The 26316-nt window shown below is 40.2% G+C and overlaps 2 protein-coding genes across 3 annotated transcripts; both read left to right on the top strand.

The window, feature by feature from the left end:
• Positions 1–1297: 1297 nt before the first annotated feature.
• Positions 1298–7754, top strand: LOC108157146 (globin CTT-VI). 2 transcript variants are annotated; one of them, XM_017289052.2, is made up of 4 exons: positions 1298–1380; positions 6877–7136; positions 7202–7363; positions 7429–7754. In XM_017289052.2, exons 2-4 carry the CDS (start codon positions 6978–6980, stop codon positions 7570–7572), a joined length of 465 nt encoding a protein of 154 aa, XP_017144541.1. In that variant the 5' UTR covers positions 1298–1380; positions 6877–6977; the 3' UTR covers positions 7573–7754. The 2 variants fall into 2 exon arrangements, with proteins under 2 accessions (XP_017144541.1, XP_017144540.1); XM_017289051.2 differs by lacking the exon at positions 1298–1380 and adding an exon at positions 3008–3423.
• A 1507-nt stretch (positions 7755–9261) lies between these two features.
• LOC108157156 (atrial natriuretic peptide receptor 3) lies at positions 9262–16848 on the top strand. Its single transcript, XM_017289065.2, has 4 exons — positions 9262–9894; positions 15466–16284; positions 16347–16530; positions 16638–16848. Exons 2-4 carry the CDS (start codon positions 15756–15758, stop codon positions 16846–16848), a joined length of 924 nt encoding a protein of 307 aa, XP_017144554.1. The 5' UTR covers positions 9262–9894; positions 15466–15755.
• Positions 16849–26316: the final 9468 nt, after the last annotated feature.

Raw genomic sequence — 26316 nt, 5'->3', positions numbered from 1 at the left:
TTAGCCATTTGTTTGTTTGGACAAATTTTCGTATATGAGTGTCATGTCATTTGTATTGCCGTCTCGACTGCATTATAATTACACCCGAATTGGGCTCTAAATAATTGTCTGTCTCAGAGACACACCCGAACAGGAAGCTCTGACGTGATAAAAAAAACTCAAAACTTAAATTTGATTCAAAACGCGGTATAATTATGCAATTAAAAATTAGGTGGAGCTAATTATTCATACAAAATTCTTTTATTTGCAAACGATATTTTCATAAAGTAAACACTCCACTCAACATGCAAAATATTCATTATCAGCAGAAGCTAACACCTCGATTAAAAGTGAAAATATAACACGAAACGGTAATGAGAGACACGAGTATATAAGTGAAGATATTTTTGGAATTTTGCTAATTGATCTGAGTACATTTTATTTTTCACCTGAAAAATTGTGAACAAAGTGGAGCCCATATGTTATAGAGAAATACCAGTTATTTATTGCCAGGTTTAATATTTGCAAAATTGTTGCCCATATGAAGAGCCCCCTCTAGTTTAGTTGTGTATCTAGCTGATTAGAAATTTAAACCAAATACAAACATAATCTGCAATTAAATCTGGCTTATCACCAACCCACAGATTTCGAAATACTTTCAAAGTGAGAAATTATATTTGAGATTTTAGATTAAAACTTTTATATTTCACCACCAAGCGCAGCTCAAATCAACGTGATCTTCCATAATGAATTGTAGAATTTCTAGAATATAGTCTGTTAATAACACCATCTGGTTAGGCAATCATGCTGCTGTTTATAAATAAAAAATAAAGAACGAGAAAGAAAGATGGGCAATTAATTTATTAAATACAATTTTATCACCTTAAATGTTAGTTCTAAGATTTTTTTGTAGATGAATTATCAATTGGATTGTAATTAATATTTTTTGGTTTCTAGAGTTATTTCAGGACATTTAATGCCTTTAAACTTTAAAGTTTAAAGAATATATTACGCGAACTTCTGTTTTCAATTGATTGGAATATTAAACATGTTTGTTTAGAATAAACGAATACTCTCCTGCAATATTGACCCTATCTTGAGAAATAGAAAAACAACACGATGAACTTTCCTATCACCAGGCACAAACACGATCCCCCACCTATCTCTAACACGCTATCACCTACCCATCGAAATGTTTCGGCTGCTGGAAAGTAAACGAAGATTACGACTTCGGGCACTACTACGCTCATCGTCTTCGCTGCTGGCTTGCTGCTGGTTTGTTGCTGCTGTTGTCTATTCGAAAAATCTTTTATAAAGTCTCGGTAGGTCAGAAATTTTGTTCAGTTTGAATTTTAACGGCGTCGTGTGCAGTTGTTTCTGGGGTTCCATAGTATAGCTTGTGTGAGTGTGAACGGACTTTGAATTGAATTGAAGTGTCCATCGTACGAGTATCTATGATTAATGTAAATATTTTCCAATTGAAATGTTTACAATTCTCAATTGTCCAGACTTTTATTTGCATACAGCAAACAATCTTTGCGTGGCGTGACATATTGCAAGGAATTTAGTGCGATTTTCTATGCATATTGTTTGTCTTTTACATATGCCTATCAGTTTAGTTTGTTTGTTTGCTAAGTACCCGTACTATCAATAAGCCATTGGGGTCTCTGCTTTGCGCTGCTGATAATGCATTGGCAATGTCTAAAATACACATCTTTTGATTAGGAACACGACGATGCAGTCGATTATTTGTCAAAATGTTAATAAACAGGTTTATTTTGGTTAGCACAGGTTTTTATATCCGATACTCAAAAAGAGTATTAGGGTACGTCAGATGTGTGTAACGTCCAGAAGGAAGCGTTTACGACCGCATAAAGTCTATGTATATTCTTGATCAGCATTAAAAGCCGAATCGATATAGCCTTGTTTCTCATTCACACTCCTGTGATATCACACTGAATCAAGTTTGTTTTTGCCATGCCCCTTTCGTCCGACGACGAAAATCTGTGAGATCCACAATTTTAAAAATACGAGCTCAACAAAAGCACAGAATCGTAGAGAATGGCTAGATTGCCGAATCTGTATAAAATCGGACTATTATAATAGCCATAAGGAACGAATCAATTTGCAGTGGCTAACTCATTTTTGTCTGCCTTTCTCTCACACACTCTTTGTCGTTCAATGTACTAACTGAGTATCGAATATAAATGTAGAGTGTCGACCCTAGCTGCGACTCATAGCTCCCCATCGTTTTCTTTGCGATTGGAACCGAAGTTAAGTTTGATTAACATTTTTAAGCTGGGATCATAACTCGGCAAGTACAAAGGAAATAAACGTGTTTTTGATACATTAAACAATAAAGAAGAATGAAAAATATCGATCTTTTATTAGTTTTTATAGAAATGTTGGATTTCCTGTGAAAAGGAGAGAGAAATAGGTGGGGTTTTTGACTGTGTAGGCATTCTTCTCAACATTCCGACATTCGGAGACATGTATCGTATAGAAACCTCGATATTTAACGTAAACTTTTCTTATAATTTTTTAGTTTTTTATCCCATTTCGGTTATGCTTCAAGTATTTATTTCAAAAAACCGTTGCAAACCGAACCCTACAAAGCCCTACCCATCAACGATTAGCAAAGCTTTCGCTCTTCCACTAGACTAAGCTTTTGAGAGCGTACTTAACCGAAGCCAACGTTGGCCTGCTCTGCTGTCCACAGGTGGCCCTTGACTCCGTTTTGTGCGGGTGGTGGTCATACCCTCCCCTTTTAGTCCGCTTAGGCACGTGCCATTAAATACCCTGCCATATAGGGACGGTCCCAATAAGTTAATGTTGTGCCTGCACGGTATACAAATTGTTTGGCCAGGTGTCGCACACCTTAGATCCCCCTGCAACCACGCCACTGTAGCTGCTCTCTCTCTGTGCGGCTCTCTTGGGGCCAGCTTTCGCTCAGTACAGTTTTGGCGCGCACTAAAACGTGCACTGGTGCCGGCAGAGAGCAGTAATACACGGGGAGCCCGCGCTCAGTATTCTTTTTGAAAGCAAATCGTGCGGTCCTCTCTCTCCGGTATCCGCTATCGGCAATCCGCTTTCCGCTATTCGGTCGGAGCCAGAGCAAACGGGAACGGACACGGGAATAATCACGGAAAACGGCACAACAAAAAGCCAATCAAGTTTTGCAAATAAAACAAAAATTATAAACAAATAAAGCCAAAGCTGCAACTGCACAAACAAGAATACAAGAGAAGGAGCCAACGATAGAAAACGATAGTGGATTGCGATTGTGGAATTATGAAAGAATTGAGTGAATAAAAGGAAGACCACAGAACCAACTGTAAATAATCTTTAGAATCCAGAGCGCTCAACAGGCCAAACAGCTGATGATAGTCGTTCATTGCGCGACCTATACTTTATTATTCGTATAGAGGTTTTGTTGCTTTGGAGGTATTATCATTTTGGTCGGAATATTAAACTCTCTCGCAGAACTCTTCTTCTTTTAATATCTGTGATCGTATAAACTCTTTGGACAATATAGTCAAGATCTGCTCTTCTTTTAGAGGAAGACAGTACAAGGAAAACCATATCATATGATATACATATTCATATTAAAGCAAACGATCGTTTCATATTCTTCTCTTCAATCAAATATTAAAAAAATATTTAAAGTTAAATTAAATATATAACATATGTATGATCGACTCACAGGTTTTTTATAACCTGCACAAAAGCGGTCTTTAAATTTATGGATTTCTGTGATGTCCTTGCGAACAAGTGTCGTCTCTAACAAAAGCAGCAGATTTTTATTGTTGGTATTACCGTCGTTGTTGTTTTTTCTATTGTTGTTGCTGTTGTTGAGGTAGTCATTATCCTTAATGTCTGTGATGAGCATATGGCTGTCTTACTGTGTATGTGTGTACAACTGTGTATGGCCAAGGGTCGAGCACTCAGCTTTTTGCTTTAAGCGGAATTTAAAAGCCTTTTTAAATGCATGCGTTTATTTATTTAAATTAATGTTTGTTGTATGAAAGTTGACTTAATTTACGCATAAATCTGTTTCAATAAGAGTGAAAGTCTCTGCGGGTTCCACAGGCAAAGGATGCTTGCCGGGGGAAAGGGAAATGTTTATTGTTTAAGTAAATATCAACACCGCTTAAATCAGAAAACATATCACGCGGGTGTTTATTCTTCAGTATTTAAAAATATCCAATATCGACGATTACCTGGGCACGCCTCTAGGGTATCCTGCTCCCCCTTGGGCTCTTTCCCCCATCAAAGTTTTAAATGTCCAACTAAATTTTGTTCAACTTGTTTCCGAGTTGTTTTCTAGAAATATTTTGTTAAAAATATTCGATGCCAGAGGATGTCATATTTCAATGGCTCTCAGGTCGAACTCATGCAGGGACTTGGCAGCCGACAGAATGTTGTTTTTTGAAAGTAAAATAAAATAAATACACAGATGAATAGAGAGAGAGGCAGCCAGAGGCAGTAGTAGTGAGGGAATTGCAACCAAATCCATGGCGACACTTGAGTGGCAGCATCACACAGGCAGACAGACACACACACAGCTACATTCCAATACACAAGGCTAGAGCCGCACTTTAGCAACACCTGTACCTACCTGTGCCCCCATCCCCCCTTCAGCTGCCACACCCCCTTCTACAGCTGCCACAACATCTCTCTACACCTGCCTCAACTGCCTGCCAGCCAACCCCACTCTGGCTGTCTGTCTAGTAGCTGTCCATCAAGTTTGCCTTAATTTAATTAAGCGCTCAATGTCCTTACACACACATACCTCTGCATACACGCACACACACACGGATACAGAAGGCAACGCTTGATTTGTTGCTGCCTTTTTTCACTCTTGACTGCAGCCGACACACACACACAGCGAGAGCGATATAGAGAGAGAGAGTGATAGAGAGTGGGGGAAGAGAGAGTGGCCGGCACTTATACACTTACACTTACAGGCCTCCTGCCCCTGCAGGCCAGCCCCTTCAGAGCTAGTACAACCGCAAAAGCCACAGGCCATTTGGGCATGAAGGATATTACAAAACACACACACACACTGAAAGACATATGTGCCCCTCACACATACGCAGTCATCTCTCTGTAAGAGTATGAGTGTGTGAGTGTGTATTTGTGCCCCAAAGGGGGTCTTGTAGACAAGGTTACTCTGAGAGATGGCACAATTTTTTATAGTACTATCTTTTTGCCTCCGCCTCCACCCTTTCTCCACCTGCACCTCCACTGCCATCTATCCACCATCAGCTCCTCAAACCCACTCTTCTCCCACATTTCCACCCCCCTTGTTGGCTTTTCCAAGCAACAATACGATGTCGGCCACCTGCTGCGGCTGCACTTGAGTCCATTTTCCTGTTCTTTTCTGCCTGTTTATTATACTGTTCTCTCTCAATTTTCCCCTCTCTTTCTCTAGCTTTTCCCTTCGCCCACTCTCCCCCTCTTGTGGTCTATCTATCCCTCCCTATGTCCCTCCTTCAGTTTGTAAATTTTTAATAAACTTTTCAGTTTACTTTTTAAAACAACTTTCCTCGGGCCGCCTGACATGCCTTTAGGATACTACTCTAAGTGTTTCTGTCATTAAAGAAAAGCGGAAAAGCTAAGCCATGGAACCACAACAACAGCAGCAAGAACAACAATAACAACACGAGAGTGAGGGAAAACTCATCTCTATTTATTATTCATCAAAATTCCGTTTGTTAAATGTGAATTTTCCTGTGCGCTCCGCTCCTCATAAATATTTATGCATTTCTCCTAGATTGATTTGCGATTTGCATGGAAATGAGTGGGAATCTAGATTTGTTCTGCCTTCTGTTTCATTTGCATTTGCCAAAATACGGTACGGATTTTCGAAAAATATTTTCTTTTCTAAATAATTTCATTCAATAATCATATCTAATGGGAGTGACCGACCGCCCGCCTGGTCGCCAATTTGTTCGCATTTCTTTGCTCTCTTGCGGTTTACATTTCCGTTTTCCGCATCGAGAATTTCACTCCCACTGTCATACCCTTCCCACTCTCACCTCTCACACATCTCACTCGAGTGGGGCACAGCGAAAGGGGTATGATAATTTTTTGTAAACGAGTGCCAGCCACAAAGTATCCACGGTGATGGGTGCCACACAGCCAAGTGGCAGTGGCAGGCAGGGGAGGTCAGCTGAGGGCAGACTGGGGCACGGCACGGTAGCGGCAGGCCAGGGCAGGGAAGGGAACTAGTAGGGGGTCAGCTAATGAACTCGAGAGCAGAGACCATGCCTTTGCCAAAAGGTAATTAGAGATGTGGCGAGCATTACATAAAACGATATTTAAGTGGGGTTTCCTTTAAAAAAAAGAGGATGGTTTTAAGAGCTTATATACTTGTGGAAACTTATGATTGATTTCAGTTTTATTTCTTTGTTTTTGGTCTGAAATACTATCCATTTCGACTATTGAATCCTTTCGAATCTAAATCGGAATCCTATCACTATCCACTAGAATCCTGTCCTATCGCATAAACAATCGCTCTTAATCATGGGACCAACTCACGTTGTCATCTCTAATCCTCATCTTTGATGATGATGATGATGTTGTTGTTGCTGAAAGCTGAAAGGGGGTTTTGGGCAGAGGCGTTGTGGGGGGTTGGGGCTGAGCCTGGGACTGGGCTTCTGCTTCAGACTGACAGACGTTAATTTGTGCTGGGAAATAATGATGCTGATGCCCGTGATGTTGCTGTTGTTGCCGTGACATGGCGAAGGCATTGACTTTTAGCACGTGCTGTGCACATATTTATATAAGTCACTGTTTGTTGTTTTGATTTCACGTTTGAGAGAAAGCGAGAGAGATGCTAAGAGAGATGATGGTAATTGATTTTATTATATATTTCTCTCACTCAATTTTCAGCTTAAGAGCCAACAAAAGAGAGAGGCAATTACCTGAAAGAGAGAGGAATAGAGAGATAGTTAGAAAGAGCCCACGTGCACTGAGCAAAACGGAGCAGAAACATGAACAGCGATGAGGTGCAAGTGATCAAAAAGACCTGGGAGATACCCGTGGCAACACCCACAGATTCGGGTGCAGCGATACTGCAGGAGTTCTTCACCCGTTTTCCGTCCAACTTGGAGAAGTTCCCCTTCCGCGATGTGCCACTGGAGGATCTAAGTGTAAGTTTTGGTACTCCCCAGGATGGTAAACCCTCAAGATAGTAATATTTTTGTCTATTTTATAGGGAAATTCTCGTTTTCGCGCACATGCTGGCCGAATCATACGCGTCTTTGACGATTCCATCCGGGTCCTGGGTGAGGAGAGGGATGTGGAGAAGCTGGAAGAGATCTGGACCAAGATAGCCGTCAGTCATATACCCCGTACCATATCCAAGGAATCGTACAATGTAAAAGACCTACATGTCTCTGTATTCGTATTTACGATCCTTGATAGTCTTTCTCTTTATTTTAGCAACTGAAAGGCGTGATTCTGGAAGTGCTTACCGCAGCCTGCAGTCTGGACGAGAGCCAAGCGGCCACGTGGGCCAAGCTCGTGGATCATATCTATGGCATTATCTTCAAGGCGATCGATGATGATGGCAATGCCGCCCAGTAGACGACGACGATGACAGTGGTTGCAACAGATGGTGGCACGCGGCACCTGCCACACACACACACACAAAAACACACGCATGCACAGCTTATGTAGTTTTAAGTAAATGATAATTGTTAGTTATTCTCATTTTGTATTCATGATTGCGAATGTCCAAAAACAAATACACTTTCAATACTTATATATATGTCTGCGTAGAATCACACACACACAAACACACAATCAAACACTCACGAATACCCTCAAAACACTCACTCACATTGCTCTGTAAAGCTTTAACCCATTCAGTCAGCCTTAAGCGCTTGATCACAAGAGATATTATAATTAAATAAACGTATGAACAACGTACAACTTGTCCAAATTAAGGAAGCTCCGAATCATAATCAGATTATGCAAAGAATTTAACATCAGCCTTCATTTGATATCCAATCCCTATCCCCAGCTACACTTCATTCCTCATTTTCTTCTCCTTTTCTAAAAAAATTCACATAAAATTACAATTATACAATAATTGCTCATTCAGTCATAAGGAGGACAACAGAAAAAGCATTTAAGCGCACTTGAAAACCATTTCCTGTTTCCTCCCCGCAACCCGCCACCCACTACCCACAATGCCCACCCACTTATGAGAACGCAAAAAGTTTCCTGTTGGGCAAACAACAATTGCGAGCATCGTTGAAACGGCCGCGGCTGCCGTTGCTTAAAATGCCATTCATTTTTTTGCATTCTACACTCCCAGAGGATCATAGGATGGGGGTGGGAGGCAGCCAGAGAGCGGACCAGGAACCGTTTACAGCCAACATGCGTGCTCTGGCACACAATGCTGTGCCGTATGAGCGATGAGGCCATAATGACATTGCGTGTACGCGGTGTGCGTCCAACAGAAGCATTAGCAAGTGAAAATATGTTTAAGTGCTATTGTGGTACATTGCACTTAAGGATACCCTATTATAGGACATAGTCTAAGGAGGAGAGAGCATCAGATAAATTTACTTGGTAAGAGCAATGGATATAAGATTCTATTCCCTAATGAACCATGTGCGATATACCAGAAACACATCCTTCTAGCCCATCCTTCACACAAACTGATTGTACCCTAGTGTTCAACGAGTAATGGGTACAAAAAAAAGCGAGATGAAAAGCTTCAAGTGGTGGAAAATTACAAGCAAGAACAAAGGACCAAGAACAGGTCCAAACAAGAAACTAGAATAATGGGTTGGATCTAGGAAAAGGGTTTTCGCCATAGGACAATATAAATCTCATTTAGGAACAAATTACTTTATCCTTAACTAGAAAGTAGTCTCTTTGTTTTCTTTACACTGTCTTTTCTTTTATATACACCATTCCACATGCTTTATAGTCACTTTTTTATACCCACACAATCCATTATTTTCACACCTTTAGAGACATTGTTAGAGCGTTAATTGGGGGCGTTGCTTGGCCCACACTATTACCCCCGCCTATCAGGCATCTGACATCAGCTGCAGTTAACAGACCCAGAAGTGGCCTAACAGAGAGCCCACTGTTAAGGTCAGCTGCTATCAGCAGGCTTTCTTATCAGTTAACATGGAGCATTGTTGAGTTGTTGTATCTGTAACTGTATCTTTGTGTGCGTGCTGCATTGGTGAAATGTTCCACAAAAAGGTCTCCGGCCGAGCTTTTCAATAGTTTGGCCAATAATGAAGAGCGGAAAAATAACAAAGTGAACAAAGTTTACCCAAGCGACCGCGAATTTCAGTTCAATTTCGACAACGGGCGCGCACTGAAGCGGGGCGACAAAAGAAATTCTTATTCGATGCGAATAAATCGCGCGCGATTTATTTCGAACGTTTTTTAATGCGGCCGATTGCGTGAAAATATATATTCTTTTGACTCTGAAATCGTGTGACTGCTGTTGTGGTGCAGTTTTGTTTAAACAAAAGAAAGAAAAATTTGTTTGCCGCTGTCAAATTCTGAAAAGGAATGAATATGGAAAGTGAATGCAAAAAGTTCTGAAGGAAAACAACAAATACAGTATTAAAGGAAAAATATTTCCCATAAAAGAATGAAATAGTTGTAGGAAGATATTTTTAAAATAAAAGTATAATCCAAAAAAGTTATTAAAGCAAAACTTAAAATTACCCAATAAACTTCAAACAAAATACATTTTGAATAGTGAAACATCTAAGCAACCCCTAGTAAGTCTGCTAAAAGGAGAATCTTTAAAAGTTAATAAGCACAAATAGTTCAGAAAAAAATATAAAATTTTTTTGAGGAAAAAACTGCACCAGCAATTTGCATTGATATCTGTCAAAGGTTTAAATATTTTGGCAGACAAAAGCGTAGGTAAGATACTTCTCTCATCCATCTCTATTTCTGGTCCGAAAACATTCCATGGTTGGCATGTCATTGACAGGATACTCTTGCTCGACCTTAGACACGCCCCTATGCCGCATTTTATGTAAATTCACTCTCTCACACTTTCAATCGACTTTCAGCAGCCCTCGTCCCCCCTGCATCCGTCTGGGATAAAAGTAAATGATTGCAAAATAACATTTTGCCCTAGGGAAAATATTGGCAACTATGTATGTTGGTAAAATTAAATATATAGCGAAATGCAAATTTCACTATAGATGAGGGAATAGACTAGGATACGTACTCTAGACTCTTGCCGGAATTTGTAAAATACCGCTACAACCCGCTCTTGACTTTGTGACTGGCACGCATATTACTCATACGCCGCATTGTGTTTTCATTGAATTTGCATAAATCATTGAAGCGCTTTCTTTTTATGCTAGCTGGCTAAGGATTTATGTGCGGATAAAAGTACTCGTATGCCAGCATCAAATTAGATTTCTTTCCACAGGGCAATAAAAGTCAACAGAAGGGCTTGGCAATAGGGAAAAAAAATTATATTATATATATTATAATGGATAATGCAACAACCTAAGATGCCCCTAAGAAAGTCTCTTTTGAATCTAAAGTCACGTCCATGCCACAATTCTTTTTAAATCCCTTCTAGAACTTCTTCAAGTGCATTATTTAATAAACAAATGGTCATGACCTTTTTCCATTTAAAATTAAGTTCAGAAAATGAAGTCTGCACTACATTAATTTCGTCCGATTGTTATTGTGACCATTGCACGACTAAAATTTAATTTTCCTGTTGTGCGGAGAAGCGTCAATTATCGAATTTCATTTTCAGTGGACATTTTTGTGGCTGCTTCGAACAGACTTCCGCTTGGTCTTTGACTTCTTTAGCCATGCTTAGCATAAAGTTTAAGCTCTATTTGCCAACCACTTCTAAGCGAAAGTGACATCCGTTGACGACGCACTGAAGTATGCAGCATATGCCAGGCCAAAGGCCACACTGCGTATACATAATTTTGCGAAAGAGCCTGACCAATGGTCACACCCTTGTGCCGGACATGCCTAGAGCCACGTGATTGTATAAATATACAAATTAATCAATTGGTAATCCAATACCCAAACAAATATGAGCAAGTTCTGTAGAAAAGGATTGGCCCAGCAAAATAAAGTAAACTTTCAGTTTGAGCTGCTTTAAGCTGGTGATATTTTAGAGATTAAAGTTTTTGTTCCTGCCTTGTGGCTTGGGCGCCCAGTTAATGGGTTGCTGCTGTGGACTAACTTTTCAAACTGTTTTCGACGATATGTGGGTGCAAAAAGAAAACTTTTCCAAGTCAATTGAGTTAGCCACGAGAGCGGTACAATATTCCAGCGAGAGAGGAAAACAAGCCATAAAACGGCATGGTCATAAAATGTCTGGTCTTTTTGTGGATTTGTTTCCGTCTTTTTTTGTGTTTAATTAAATCTAGTTGGGGAATTGTTCACGCGCGGAAAGAATGTGCATACTTTTCAGAACTTTCAACAGAAGATTAAATAGAGATTAAATGCATAAGTGGATTTTAAATTGTAGTTTTTCTACGATCCTGAGAGGAAGGCCATCACATTATGAAAAAAACCACTGTCTTTTTCTTCCAGAAAAAAACTCTCCTTTTCCAATTTGAGAACGTTTCCACACATTTCAATTAAATGGTTTCTCATAAATCCTTGTAATCGCTTTATTTCACATTCCCCCATCTCTTTCCTGGCACTTTAACAGAACAAAAATTAATGAAATCCGTTTAAGCGGGGGACTTAATTAAGGTTCGTTGGACGCCTGCTGCTGGCCATGTTCCATGGAATTTAACAGGCGTGCCATAAATGCCACCGCATGTTCTCTGAGGGTAACCTCAGAGGCTGTTTACCCAGTACTAAAGGCACAAAAATCCCTTGGCTATGACCTGATGAAGGATAAAGTTTAAACTTTGCTTTTCCCCCGTTGTCTAGACAGTAGAACGAACACGTGTGACAGGCATTAAGTGCTTACTATATACATTGCGGTTTTTCATGGCTGTCTAAATTTAAACGAAATTATGCAGGCATTTAAAATTCATAATTAATAAGAGTACGAGTAAATTCCCGCACATGACAAATGGATATTTAAGTTTCATGCAAATCGAAGAGATCTAAAACCGATTCATAAACCAAAATTAACTCGCCTGGTTACAGGCACCCGACATTGGAGTTCAAAGATATTATAATTTTGGCTTGGAAACTTGGTAACAGATATCTCCCATATGGCTTCCCCAGGTCCCCGTATATATCGTATATATCTGTATATTGCCAAGTTTTCCGTAATCTTATCGAGGCACAGGGCAGGCGGTCGGGAGTCCGGCGGTTGATTGCACATTCAAAATAAACAATTTACTATAAATAGACTGCAAAAGGCCTAATCGTAGACGGTTTGTCTTTTGACTCTTCGATCCCAAAAGGCTCTATTCTCTTCATACAAAAAATAGTCGATAAATTGATTGATATTGCATTTGCTGGGCTGGAGTGCTTTTTATGGTTTGAAGTGTCGGACATCTAATAGATTGTTCTACTTGAGTTTTTATATAAATAGTGTTAGAAAACTTATTGGCATTGGAATTGGGTAACTGCAGTTATAAATAGAAATGCCGTTGATTAGAAAACTGGCAAAGAGGAGCGATACTATGGTTCATGAACCTCTTTATGAGGATTCCCTGGAAATCTCTTGTGCTACAATTTCTTGGTAAACAAGATTTTTTGGATCAGTGATTGGAATTATATTTTTGGGGGTTCGTTTGATATAATTCCAGACAAGCGATGTATTCGACATGCAAAACCGTGGAATTCCCCTGACAGACAACTCCCAAAATCTCATAGATTTTATTGTGTTTGTTTTACAAGTTGAGTGCCTGATAAAAACACGACCAAAAACCGAACATTGTAATACTCTAGTACAGCCGTGAATCGCCGACGACTGTGTCCATGTGTGTCTGAGTGCTGGGGCTTAGCATGCTCGATGGGCTTATGGTCAGGCTCCGGGTCCGGGGCCATTCAGAGCACCCACCGTAAGTGGCAACATGTTTAGCAATGCCGCCGAACATGATTGATTCGCACAGCTCGGCGATTTTTGTGATTTCTGCGATTTCAGGGCTCTGTCAGTCGTTCGGCCATCGGTCTCTCAGGCGATCATAATCATTCAGGGGGCTAAGAGTGCTCAGGGCCTAAAAATAAACTGACGTTCGGCCGAAGAATGAGCCTGAAACTGATAAGAGCCGGCTGAAATGCCTCGATGATGTCCATGCCAATTTTCTAAAAAATTATTTTGATTTTCACACTCTCGTCGCGTCGGCACCTTGAATGACACTGTGGAATACGAGTATTTGTTTTCTACTCATAGTACTTTCAGTTCTATTTCTGTGCTTCTATCAATGCAAATAGTGTGTGCCTCCAGTATGATTGATGTTCTGCTTCTGCTTGTGCTTCTGGTTTTCGCAAAATGAAATTAGTTCTCTTCTTCCTGCCACCTGCTGATATCGGCAGGTTACTGGCAGGCAGTCGGCAGCAGGCACATGACCCAGAGTGTTTTTTTTTTTTTTTGTTTTTTTGTACATCATTAATATTTCACCATTTTCTGCATTGTCACAGTTCGTGTCGAGTATCAGCGGGTTTGGTGATGAATTCTTATTAATTGCTGACAGTTCCAATTGCCCCCCACCAAAAGAAATGTTATACAGCAGTTTCTTGGTGTTTGCTCAGAGATACGCAGGGTTCCCCGTTCCATCATCATCATCATCAACAACAGCCAGTACTCTCGAATTTGTGCTTGGGGTTTTCCGCAACAAGCTGCGTATACGCAATCTGAAGTTCGTTCAGGCCCACGGCGATTTCTGTGGACAGTTGGACAGCAGATAAAGTGCCCTGTGCTGGCCCCAAAGGGAAATACTGGCTGGTGGTGCCCAAAAGTATGACCCGGACGCCACAGTGGATGTTATTAAAGAAAAGGGAACGGTGGATATTGTATTTGGATACCTTTTTGGATTTTTGATTAAATTGTACTGCTAATCATGCCTGTTTCTGTTTCTAGTACTTGTTGAATACTCTTCTTTCTGAATAAACTTTACGAAAATCAATGAATATTATTCCTATTTATGTAAATACTTAATCAAGTCCATGTGATCCTGCCTTTTTGATTAATTATTTTAAAAATTCAATCAAAAAATAGGGGGTAATCTTATAATTAAACGTTTTACCTGTACCACTTCAAACGTGTGTTCCATTTCAAAGTCCATTCGATCAACTAATCAAATTAGATCATTCAAGGGGTCAGAGATACTCTTAGAACTGACTCTGGGTACCGCATGACTAAGTGAAACCACTCTTGACAATACACAGCAATCATAAGTTTACTGCTTTTCGTTAGATAAGATTAGGCATCGCCTGAACCGCAAACTAGATCTGGCAGCATGTTCGCTACTATTTGACACGTTTTTGTTGTTGCTGCTGCTGCCGGATGGTTCTGTTTTTTTTTTCGGTTTTTCGGATGTTTCCTACCTTCATGACGTTTTACTAAACAATAGATTGCTGGCAGAAATACTGTGACGCTTTGAAGTTTAAGCCAGTCGAGTGGGCCAATTTGTATGAGATTTCCATGAATGCGTTACCATTCAACACATTCCCTTGATGGCAGCCTTATCGGGGGACACACATGCAATGTCCACAAAACAATTCCATGGAAATTGGCATAAACAATAGCACACGGGGTCTTGTCCATTATCTGATGCAGCAACTTCAATCGAAATCGAGCAAAAAATTATGGACATCAGAAGCGATGAATCAGCAGGGGAATCAATTCATAAAACACCCACAACCTCCAACTCATTGAACCCGAAATTGTGTTGCTAAAGGCCAACGTGAAAAGTTTATGGGGTATTGGGATCATATATTACCAACATTTATATATGCACATATGTGTATGTTTATTCCGGACAAATTTCCTTACTTCGTGACACTCGGGAGTCACAAACTGCAGTTCAATGGAAGATACAGATTGTTATTTCTTTGCTATCAATCAACTGTTTTGTTTACTCAAGAATGTGACAGCTGCAATGGGAAATAAAGATATTTATGATGGGCAAAGACATTGATTTTTATGACTGGGGATCTTCCAGGCATTGCTAATGGGTGGATTTTATGATATTTAATTACGGAATTACCTGTTGAAGAAAGTTCAAATGATTAGAAATTAGTGACGCGGATATTCATTTATGTATTCCATTAAGGAAAAGATAAGTACTGTTTGGAATGGGTTTTGGAAATTTGTATTTTTTGTTCTTAATCGGAAATTCTCCTTATGCTTCCTATTATTTCCTCTGTGTCTAAAGACCCCCCGTCCCCCATAAATAATAATCAAAATCTCATAATTTCATCAGAAGTTCTGCCTTAAAGTAGTTTTTGGCATACGCCAGGCCAACATCCATTATAGCGCACTCTTGCCTCGAGGGCAACCTATTAAAACTTTAATGATTTATGCATATATCCCCGCAGAGAAGGCGCCACTGTTAATGACTTCAATGACTTCATTCACACCAACAGGAGCCGCAGCAGTAGCACCCTCAACATCCCAGAAATTCTGAAACCCCAGAGAGGAGCAACATGCGGCGGCAAAACTTCAGTTCAATTATGCGCACAATCAAAGCAACTTAATTAGCCGCCGGCTGTCACAAGAGTCCTCCAGCAAGCAGAGAGAAGGATTGACTGACTGAGTGAAGTTGAATGAGAAATTGTAGAAGGAAACCACAATTCCAGTGCAAACTAATAGAAAGCGAGAAAGGGATATGCAAATGAGCCAAATCAAGGCGGCTCATAGGCAACTCGGACTACAACATGACACAGCGGACGAGCAGCAGAGTTGCAAATCATTTGATTTGATTGGAGTCCCCGCCACAGTTCTTCCCATGATAGGAGCAAACAATATCCCAATGGGGAGGCTCCAGCTCATCCTACTCCTGGGTCTGCTCTGCCTCTGCCTCAACCTGGAGAGTTGTCAGGCCGAGTGCCGGGTTGAGCCGGCCCGTGACTGTGAATCCATTTGCGATGCTAGTGGGAAAAATTGCACTATTCGCGCTTTGGTCCTGCTGCCGGATGACAACATGTACCAGGCCTCATTGCCGCGAGTGCTGCCCATTTTAAAGGTGGCCGAGCAGCAGATACGCTCCAAGGCCCTGATTCCCCCACACATTGACTTTGAGTGGCTGGCCCACGACACCAAGTGCGATGCCTCGCTGGGCGTGATCAAGGCCATGGATGGGATCATCAAACAGTGTGCGCAGGTGATCTTTGGCCCCGTTTGTGACTACTCCTTGGGTGAGACAACATCTGCGTATTAATTTGAGCTTTGGCTAATCTGAACCGTTGATCTTTTGCAGCTGCTGTTAGCCGAATTACAAAATATTTTAACAGCCAGGGAACACCTCTGATCTCTGTGGGGGGATCCACTTATGACTTTGAGCAGAAGAAAACCGATTGCAACGACGAGTTCTATATGCTACTGCGTACTGGAATGGTCAGCTTTGAGACCATCTCTGAGTTGACTATAAATGTAATGAAGCGGTAAGTTCTAAAACCAACAGGGATATCAATATACATACTCGTATATACATTCATCCTTTAAAGCTGCCGGTGACTTATTTTCTCTTTAATTTCACACCTTTTTACAGCCACAACTGGTCCCATTCCATCTTCTACTACGAACGCGATGGCCAGCGGAGTGTGGCTGGGATGCACACCTGTTTCCTCATGATGAAATCCCTGGGCAAGCAGATGCGCAACGAGAACATGACATTCGCACAGTTTCCACTTGAGCCCAATTTGAAAAATCGCACTGAGGAAATGCGCCGGGAAATTGGCAATAAACATTCAAGTGAGTAAAAAAAACAGCAGAGAGTTTCTATGTTATCTTCAGGCATCTGTAATGTTAGTGTTAGCGCCGCTAACAGAATTATGTTAAAAGTTTCACCAACGAATCGGCTTAGCCGAGACCGCAACCAATGCGAGCGCAGCGAGAAACTCCACCAAAAAATATGCTTCATTTTTGCAAGCTTTGAAAGGCCTACAGGAAGTGGCTACCATTGCGTATACTTGATAGTTTAATATAAGCATAATTGGGAAATTTATATACAATTAAAATCAGGTTTTTATCTGATTTAGACATTGTTCAGCAGTTTTTCTCAGGTATGTATGTCTGGCATTAAATATTTAGTTATAGAATGTCTTACACCAAGCAAAGTCTGTTCAATCGGAACACAGCAATCCTTTGATTCTTTGAAATAAAGCATTGTCTGCGCCTCCAAACTTTTCTACCGTCTCTCGGCCCAAGCTAAAACATAAACAAACCCACTCCACACGCCGCTAGGACCAGCCCACTGGCAAGAGCTTTATGACGATGCCACGTGCAGCTTGCCACAGCTGTGTGGCGTGCCAAAAATGCCGGTTGCATATCGATATCGATATCGAACCGAGGACTCTACTCACTCGGGTTCCCGTTCCGCCGTTGAAATGGCGCCAGAAGCCGGTGATAAACCGTTAAGTGAACAACAGCCAAGGCGGAAAAGCAGCGGAAAAGTGGAATTAGGTGAAAGTGTGGAAAAACTTAAGTTGTCACGAAACCAAGTGGAAATTAAAGTGCCCAAGTGTAATGTAATGATTGATGGATTTATAGAACAATACAAATTGCAAATGCAGAATACAGAATACAAGAAAAATAATGAATAATTCGCTGCATGTGGCATCCGCATCCCCCAAGCAATTCCTTGATTGGATCCAAATTTGACAAGGAAAAGCTGCGATTTTGATAAATGATCGGTGGATGTGTGGACACAATGGGATAAAGGCTGCAAGAGGGAGATTTTTTCTGATGCAATTTCGCACAATATTTATTTGATTCTCATAGCATTTCATGTCAGTTTTTACTTATGGTATTTATAAATGAGTTGTTGCAAAAGATTTCGAAAGGAATTACTCAGGAATTCTCCTTGAAATAATGTGGGGATAAAAGATATGTTCTATGTGAAAAATAGGGACTTTTTCAGTGGATTTTCCTGGCTTCTTTCAATTATCATGCATTTAAAATTTCACTCACAAACTATGACTGATGTCATAATGTCAAACAATATGATCTCAATACCTTCTTTAAAGCATCTTCACTTAGTGAAAAACAAAAAACAAAAACGTTTGGCTGCTTTACTCATTGCCATGCAAACAACGTCGCCGTCTATTCCGCTCTTAGCTGCCATTTCAGGCTGATTCCTTCCTTGGCACACGTCCGGAGCAAGGCGCCACAGCAGCTTTCAGGGGCCATATATATATAAAAAAAAAAACAGCTGCATCAGCAGCCTGCAACAACAATTAAAATGTGACTTGCCTCCACAATTACCTTATTTTTCTCGTTAGTTGAACTTTAAAAGAAACTAAAAAGAAAACGAGTGCAACTTTAAGGTGCACGCATCCCTTAACATTACTTGGGCTCATAAATCATTCTCCTTGGAATTGCATTGTTTCAAAAATTTTACTTCCTTTGAGATTACATCTCAGAGAAGCTCCAGCAGGTCCCTTTTAAATGGTTTGATGACCACTTCATCCCAACAAAAGCCATTTAACTAACTTAGTTTGTAGGACAGCAAAAAGTGAGTCATAAATTAACATATGTTGGCAGTTAGTCCCGGCGGAAAGGAGCACAAGTGCACGGCACGATTAATGCAGTAATGCTTGGGCAATTTATTTCGGTTGCAAGCCACAACCACAAAAGCCGCAAAACACTTGAGATCTTAATGAGACGGACACCAAAAAATAAATAATAGTACTGTAGTAAATATTTTTTGGTAGATTATAGTAAGATTTTTACTGTTTAATTTTTATTGAGGATTTTCCACAGCAGTTTTTCGCAATGTGATATGCATTATCATTACAGAAGTTTGCAGAAGTCGAGGATTGTAGATCAATATATGGTTCCTCCAGCTCTCTTAAATCTCTATATGTAAAATGTATGCCTTCCCATAGACTGTCCTGCAGGAACATTGCACTGATCCAGAGTTCTGTTCCCTTTTCTTAGGCAAAAGAACTTTTCTTATTGTTTTCTTAAATATTTATTATGCTTCAATAAAAATATAGCAGTACGCCTCCCCCTGTATTCGAAATCCAAACAAAACTCGAAAGTTTACCCTGAACTAAATCAAAAAATGGATGGCAAAACAAAAAACAAAGAAAGGAAAAACTTTGAGCAACGATTGTTGGAGAGTCTTCGCTAAATTTCGTTTAGTTATTCGCAAGCAGGAAATGCAAACAAAGTGGAAGCATATCCTTGGCTGGGTATTGGATTGGCTTTCAGTGGAAACACATGAGCCATTTGATTGCCATTTCTGTCTGGGTAGAGCTCTGGAGCCAAGCAAAGTTGTTCAATCAGAGTCGAATGTTGTAGGCCATGTTGCACAAGGCATTGCGAGAGCCAAGCCAAGTACTAAATGCAAATGAGCATATATTTGATTGTGTGTGTTCTGTATTCGTATCTGCCTCTGTACTCGTACATACATACATATGTAGGTGCTAAGTGCATTTGCAATTAGCCATCATATGGGGGACAGGGGCTCAGATGGCAGCCCAAACGGAATCGGAACTGAAAACACAATCGAATCGAATGGAAAATAAATGTCGTTGTGTACGTAACACACACACATAAATATTCCAAAAACATTCTAATTAAATTTTACTTTGGAATCTTTTACTAATTGAAATTTTTTAAGCAAAACATTTTTCGCTTGTTTTTATGTGTGACTTTTTCCTTCTTGCCGGGGAATTAAAAAGTTTCTGCTGTTGTTGCAAGTTGTTCAACATTTTTTGGCTTCCAGCAAACACCCGCAAAAACTAAAGTGCATATGTGGCTAACCCACACTCACACACGGACAGACGGACATACCGAAGGACGGGGCCCAGGACAGACTCTCACCTCTATTTGGCCAGCGTCACGTGCTCACTGAAGCTGCCCTAAAAGCCAAAAGCTGTTAACAGTTAAGAACACCTGAATACCAAATCGCTTTTTGCTTTTTGCTGTGATTAATAAGGACTTCTCGAGCTCTCGGCTATAATTTATAGCCCCCTTTCTCTCTCTCTCTCCCTCTCTGGTCTGCTGTACGTGTTCTTATCACCGACTTGCCTGATTAGTAAGGACAACTTTTGCCGCCTTATGACATAAACTTTCGTAACAAGTTGTCTGCGTGAAATGCTAGAAAAACAATTAGTCAAGGGAACATTTTCTGTTGGATTATGATGATGATGATGATGATAATCCGGGGCAGCAGTCCCAGCTGCTGAAAGCAAATAAACTTCTGCATTACAAGACTCTTGCCCTTCTATTTGCATGGAAATTTCAGTTGGAATTTTGCCCACTGATCCAAAATGCATGCAACGAGTTGAAGTTCCTAATTGTTCCCACAAGTATCAGCAGACTTGGGACTTGATAGAATCCAAGATGTCTTCATGCGACATGTAGCAAGCAGCTTAAAGGCATCTGAGTCTGACAGCAAAGTGAGCAATAGCAAAAAAATATCTGAAAGAAATGGTAGCTGAAGAGAAACGTTTGATAGAGGGTAAAACAAATGTTTGCATATAAGACATGATAGAGAGATGCGAGTAAAGAGCAAAAAAGTGGGGGGAGGGGCTGTGTGGAAAAAATGGCAACCTTGTCACTGCGTTTGACGTACAAACACTGTTGTAGCCTGTGATACGGATATGTGCAATGTGCCATAGAAAATCTTTAAGACTTCCCAGACCTACATCCGAGCGGAGAGCAATATGTAAGCCGGCATGTTTGTCATTTGCAAAATGGTTCTGCCGTTCTACCATCAGCGGAAATACAGGGCGAAGTCCATGTAATTTTATGGCGAACAGAAGACAAACACTGTTGCATACTTTCGGGTGGTGAGGGGAAGAGTGCCAGTCGATTGTGCATCTCAAAAGGAAAGTGGTGGGGTTACGAAGGTGTATAAATATAATTGTAGCAATACCATAACGTTTAACTGTTGAATGGTCTGGGCTGTAGAAGGTGAAGAATATTCATACACTTGGATTTAATTACAGACAATTATGAAAAGACAAATAAACATGCTTTGAGATCTAGTCTTGAGACGTTTTCTTTCTAATGATGTGTTTAAGACACATCTTAGAATATCCAAGTACTTTGTTCCCCCAAAAGACATAATTAAGATTGCTTTTCTTTTCAATTCCACTGATAAAAATCGACCAGTTAAATCCCCCTCAAGGATGACCAAAGTCTCTGGCCCACTTTAACTGAAACTCTTCAGCAACAAACTAAAATAAAACTACGCCTCTTCAGGCCAAATAAGAAAAATAAAAGAAAAATCCAGCCGAAGCTGAGAAGAAGAACTTTGCAGCACACCAACACATTTCCAAGCCTTGCAGTTAGTCAGGGAATTGAATGTAGGCGATTATATATCCGCTTAGAGCACAAAGCGAAAACCAAAAGAAAAATCGTTTAGGAAATGCTTTGAAAGACATTAAATAAATAAAATAAATAAATAAATTGTGCATTTGTCAAAGCCGAAACCATCACCGCCTTTGGGTGCAGTGTTTGGCTGCAGTTTTTATTTTGTTGGCCATAAATAAAAAAATCAGTGGCAGAGGCTCTGAAAAATAAGTCCAAAGAGAGTCCAACTTGGCCAAATAAAACATGATAAAAACAAATTCAAGCTGAGTTTAACAATACCGCTAACCAAAATGGGAACAAGTTTTGGCAAAAGTTCAACTATTAGTCGACTTAATGAGTTTCTCTGGTTTTTTTAAGCGGGTGAAGACATGAGAGATTTTGCTTGCTATAATAAATTGAGAAAACATACAAATTGGGAAATCTGCCATTCAATGCGAGCGAAAAATTGAACTTTTGCAGTGGCAATCCCTGGCTTTTCTTCTTTCGTTTCAATTTTGCTTAATACATTTATTTGAGTGCTAGTTTTCTGTCTGTTAAACAGAACTAAATGCACTGAACGCTCGCTGGTAGTTCTTCGAGGAATAAGAGGAATAAATATAAGGAATCTGAAAGCACCAGCAGTTTACTATGAAACTCTGAGCACAAATTCAAATTAAATTATAATGTACGAGTATTTACATTAACTACGCATAAATAAATCAAATCTGGAGCGAAAATCATCAGTAAATTCCGCACACCCGGCGTATACGCAATTAATTTACCATGAGCCGTGGGTAACCGCAGAAAAATAGGAGAAAAACTAGTATAAAAGGACCTTCAGTTGCCGTCTGCTAATGTGCCAAGGGTAAACACATTTCATTCTCCTTTTGACAAATGAAAATTGCACTCAACTGTAAATAAACAATAAAGAGCGCTGCGTGTCACGTAGCACGAATTTTCTGTTTGCTCGCTGTGTAATTTGTGGAATGTGGTTTGGTTGTTTTTGTTTAAATTACGCATTCGCCTGCAGCTTCGACAGTCGAATCAAAAAAATCAAAAGCGGTGTAATGAAACGTGACTATCGTTTAGCGCTAAAGCAGTCATTTATGGGGAGTTTAAAGCTCTCAAAATTTGATCTATTTTATTGCCAAAACATGCTCTTACCCATCACTGACCTCAGCATTTTATTAGCCGACATCTGTTAGTGATAATATCACATGGGCCATCCCTTGAGGAAAGGCCGTTAAGCATGTTTCGCAAACACACTCGCATTATTCAATTGCTCCATTTCTATTCGTGTGTACAGCCCTGTCGCTGTACAAATATGAAAATTGCCATGCTGGCCATGCAATTAAATAAAATAACAAGCTTTCGATTTTAGGTCTGTACCCTCACCTTCTAGCCGGAAAGCAGAGGGCTTGTTAACCCTATTTAGTTTCCGTTCTTCTCCCTTTTTTGTGTGTTTGTTTTGCTTGCCGGCTTTTGCGCTTTTGCTTTGCATTGTCTATGCCACTTTTTATGGTATACTCGCATGTGTCTGTGCATAGAAGGGTTCTATGTATCTATCGCTATCCCCAATCGCACTCCTATCCTCCCCCCTACCCTGTCCGCACGGCTGTCGTTAACATTGTGCTCAGGTCCACAACTTTCCCAGGGCGCACCGCGTCCGGAAAGACCTCCTGTAGGCGGGGCCAAAAGTAGTGGCCGGACAGTCATGTTTGAAAAAAAAATCGTGGCCACAACTTGACGTTGGCCATAAAAGCTTTTTTTGCACTGGGGTTTTCGTTGGTTAGAACTCCGTTGTACCAAAAATATGTTTAACAACTTTAAAGCAAAGTTAAAATATATAAAAGACTAGACTCCCCAAAGCTATGGGTTCCACATAGAATTCCTTAAAATATGTACACGCTTTCATCCAAGATAAAACTTGTAATAAAACTATCCCCTCAGTAGTCGTTAAAGGAACAAAGAGATTTATAGGTTTAGATTATCTTTTCTTAGTTTAGATAATCTTTGCCACAAAATTAGATAGTTTTTTATTGTGCATAATGGCTAATTTCCCTCACTTTACCAGCCAGGGCAATTTAGACCTTTTCTTCCGAGGTTTTTTCTACCGTCCTTCATGTTTGCGAAACTGAATGAAAATTATTTTTTAATTGCCTTGGCCAGCCGCCTCAAGACCATTAGCCTCTGTCGCTTACTGCTTTCCATTTTACTTTCTTGCCATTTTCCTGTGGAAACCATAGAAAATGATTGCATGACCACTTCATTACTTTCGGCGAGAGGCGAGAGCACCCCAAACTCAATTAACATGCCGGACAAAAGTTTAAAATGCTTTTCCCGTCGCCTTTCAGGCTTTAAATTTACCCAACTAGTGGGCAAAACAATCAAATTGTTGGCTCTGGCACTTATCACCGGCCAGAAGGACTCTTGCGACTTTAGCAGGACCCTGTCTGAGTGTCTACGGCTGTTGTTTGTGAGTGTGCGAAATTTATATGCCACTTAAATGTATTTTTCTGTTCAGAGTGCCATGAAATGCGTTGCATTTCCGCTTCCATTCTTCGGGGATTTTCCCCATTCGTTTCGCTGTGCTGTACTGCCTTTATTTGCCTTGGCTTTGGCGTCAGCTTGCAGGGTACCAAGCAGCCAAGCCCGAACTCAGACACACACACACACAAGTACGCACAGACACTCCTGCAGACAGAGGGGAAATCCCACAATGCCCCTGCAAGTATGCAATAAAATTGCGTTCAACATAATTTATTATTTCGGGAGGAATTCCCCCCTATTTTCCACGACCTTTTCCCTTTCCCACTTAAATTCTTTAGCGCATTCAAGTGCTCTCCATTTCACACCTTCTTTATGCTTTATCCATTTCTAGTCATTTTTTATACACTCGTTAAAACAAAATGACAGTTTTTCGCACCATTTCACGTGTCAATTATATATGTACGCGCATTTTTTAGCACTGGCACCTGCATCTGTCAGCGCATATGGTAAGCTGTCGCCCGTCAGCCAGCGGAAAATTGTATTTTCCCGTGCGAAAAATTGCTTGGCTAAAATACCAGAAAATCGTGACTGTAAATCCATAAAAAAATCAACGGATTTTCCTTCCTTTCAATTTCTGAAACAATCAAGCCATCAAATGAAGTTCTTATCTGGGCGGACAGCCGAAAACTTTTGTTGGTTCAGGGTTGAAAAACTTTTGGCTTCAAGCTAAAATTTAAAATATATTTCAGCTAATTGTGTTTGCAAGCAATTTGGCCGACTGGAAAATGGGATTAAGTCCTACAAATATTTGCTGGGAAATTTGCAACTTGAACTGAGCTCCGCTTTCATCCCTAATTTCATTCGCTCATTTTCGCTGCAATTGTAATTTTCGCTATTCAATTTGTTGGACCGGGGAACTGTCTGAAATAACTAATTTGTTCCAACTGATTTACCGCTTAAGGTGGAAACTGTTAGATAAGCCCCACCCTCGGAGTGGAGGAGGGAAAAACGGTGTGAAAATAGATGGGTGAAAAAAGTTTCGTTTTAATGCATACAATTAGAATCGCTGAGTGAAAAGCCATGTTCGCCGTTGATTATCCGTTGGCGCCGACAGAAAGTTGCCAAATTTTTATTTAATTTTCACTCAACTGAAAACCAGCTTAGTGAAAATTGTACTGCATGTCCTTTAAGGAAATTCATTCAATAAAAAGGCGGAACTTTCTACATTTATTCGCTAAGTTTTGAGTTCCAGACCGTCGTGTTGTGGCAACAAAATTATCCCACAGAACTACATGCAACTGCCTGCAGCATGGAGCTGAGGAGAGAGCACTGTAAACCTCATTAACTGGCAGCACAATAGACCACAATGCCGGAGGAGCCACTTCTGTTGGCAGCAACCGTCTTTTCCATCTTTTTCTGGGCAAACAGACTGCCTGCCCTGCCTGCCATGTATGCAAATTAGTTTTGCCAGCCACATCGTCACCGTTCTAATAATTTTTTATGAAACAAAATTAAATTCAAATTGTGCCATTGTCTGACAAGGTGTGTGTGTGTGAGTAGTTCTAGATAACAGATACATGTACGCATGCATGTATGTGTCTATTGTATAACCATAACATTTAGATAGTTTTGGGGACCCATTTGAGGACATCTCTTTTTGATACCACCATAACTTTTAGCTAAAAGAAACATTTATATTTGTTTGTATGCATATTTAACAACCATTAAAAGTGGATTCAATCTGCATAAAAGTGAAAACATTTTGCTTGCTGTGAGACGACTTTAAATTTTAGTTATTCCACAGATTTTGTGTGTATGATCTTTGAGTTTGAAATCGATTTTAAATGAGCATAAAAACACTCAAAGCTTCAGCTGGCTTATCTTCTCTTTCTCTATGTGGTCTTCAAAGAGAAGCCTGTGTATAAGAATAATCTTGTTTGCCCCAAACCAAAATCACAATGTCATCTTTGGAATTTTTCATTATTCGCCTGTCAGGCCCCTACGTTTCACAGTTGCTGCTTGCACCAGCAGCAGCCCCCAAGATAGATGGTGGCATATGGGAAAACAAAAGAAGAGAACAATAGTGTGGATTTATTGGGAAAGATACGCCTCCACTTTCCACCTACCGCAGCAAAGTCAACCATGCAGCTGGGTCACATAAAAGTTAAGCATAAATTCAATTAAATTTAACCCCAAATTGGCCACTGACAGGGCCCCTCATGGGTTCACTGTATGCATTCTTGACATTTAATATGTCTGGTTTGGTTTAATTCGGAATAAATGGATATTTACCTTAAACAAGACTATCAATATGACAAACAATTAGCTCTTGACCGGGTTGAACTCCAGGCCCTAATCAATTATTCAAATGTGGCAAATCACTCACCAAAGTTCTTTCCCCTTCCTTCAGGAAAATGTGAGACAAGTTTTTG

Source organism: Drosophila miranda, chromosome 2 (genome assembly GCF_003369915.1).
Source record: "Drosophila miranda strain MSH22 chromosome 2, D.miranda_PacBio2.1, whole genome shotgun sequence".
In the NCBI taxonomy this organism is placed as follows: domain Eukaryota; kingdom Metazoa; phylum Arthropoda; class Insecta; order Diptera; family Drosophilidae; genus Drosophila; species Drosophila miranda.
Note: the sequence above shows the minus strand (reverse complement) of the source record. Positions and strands in the feature narration are given on the sequence as shown.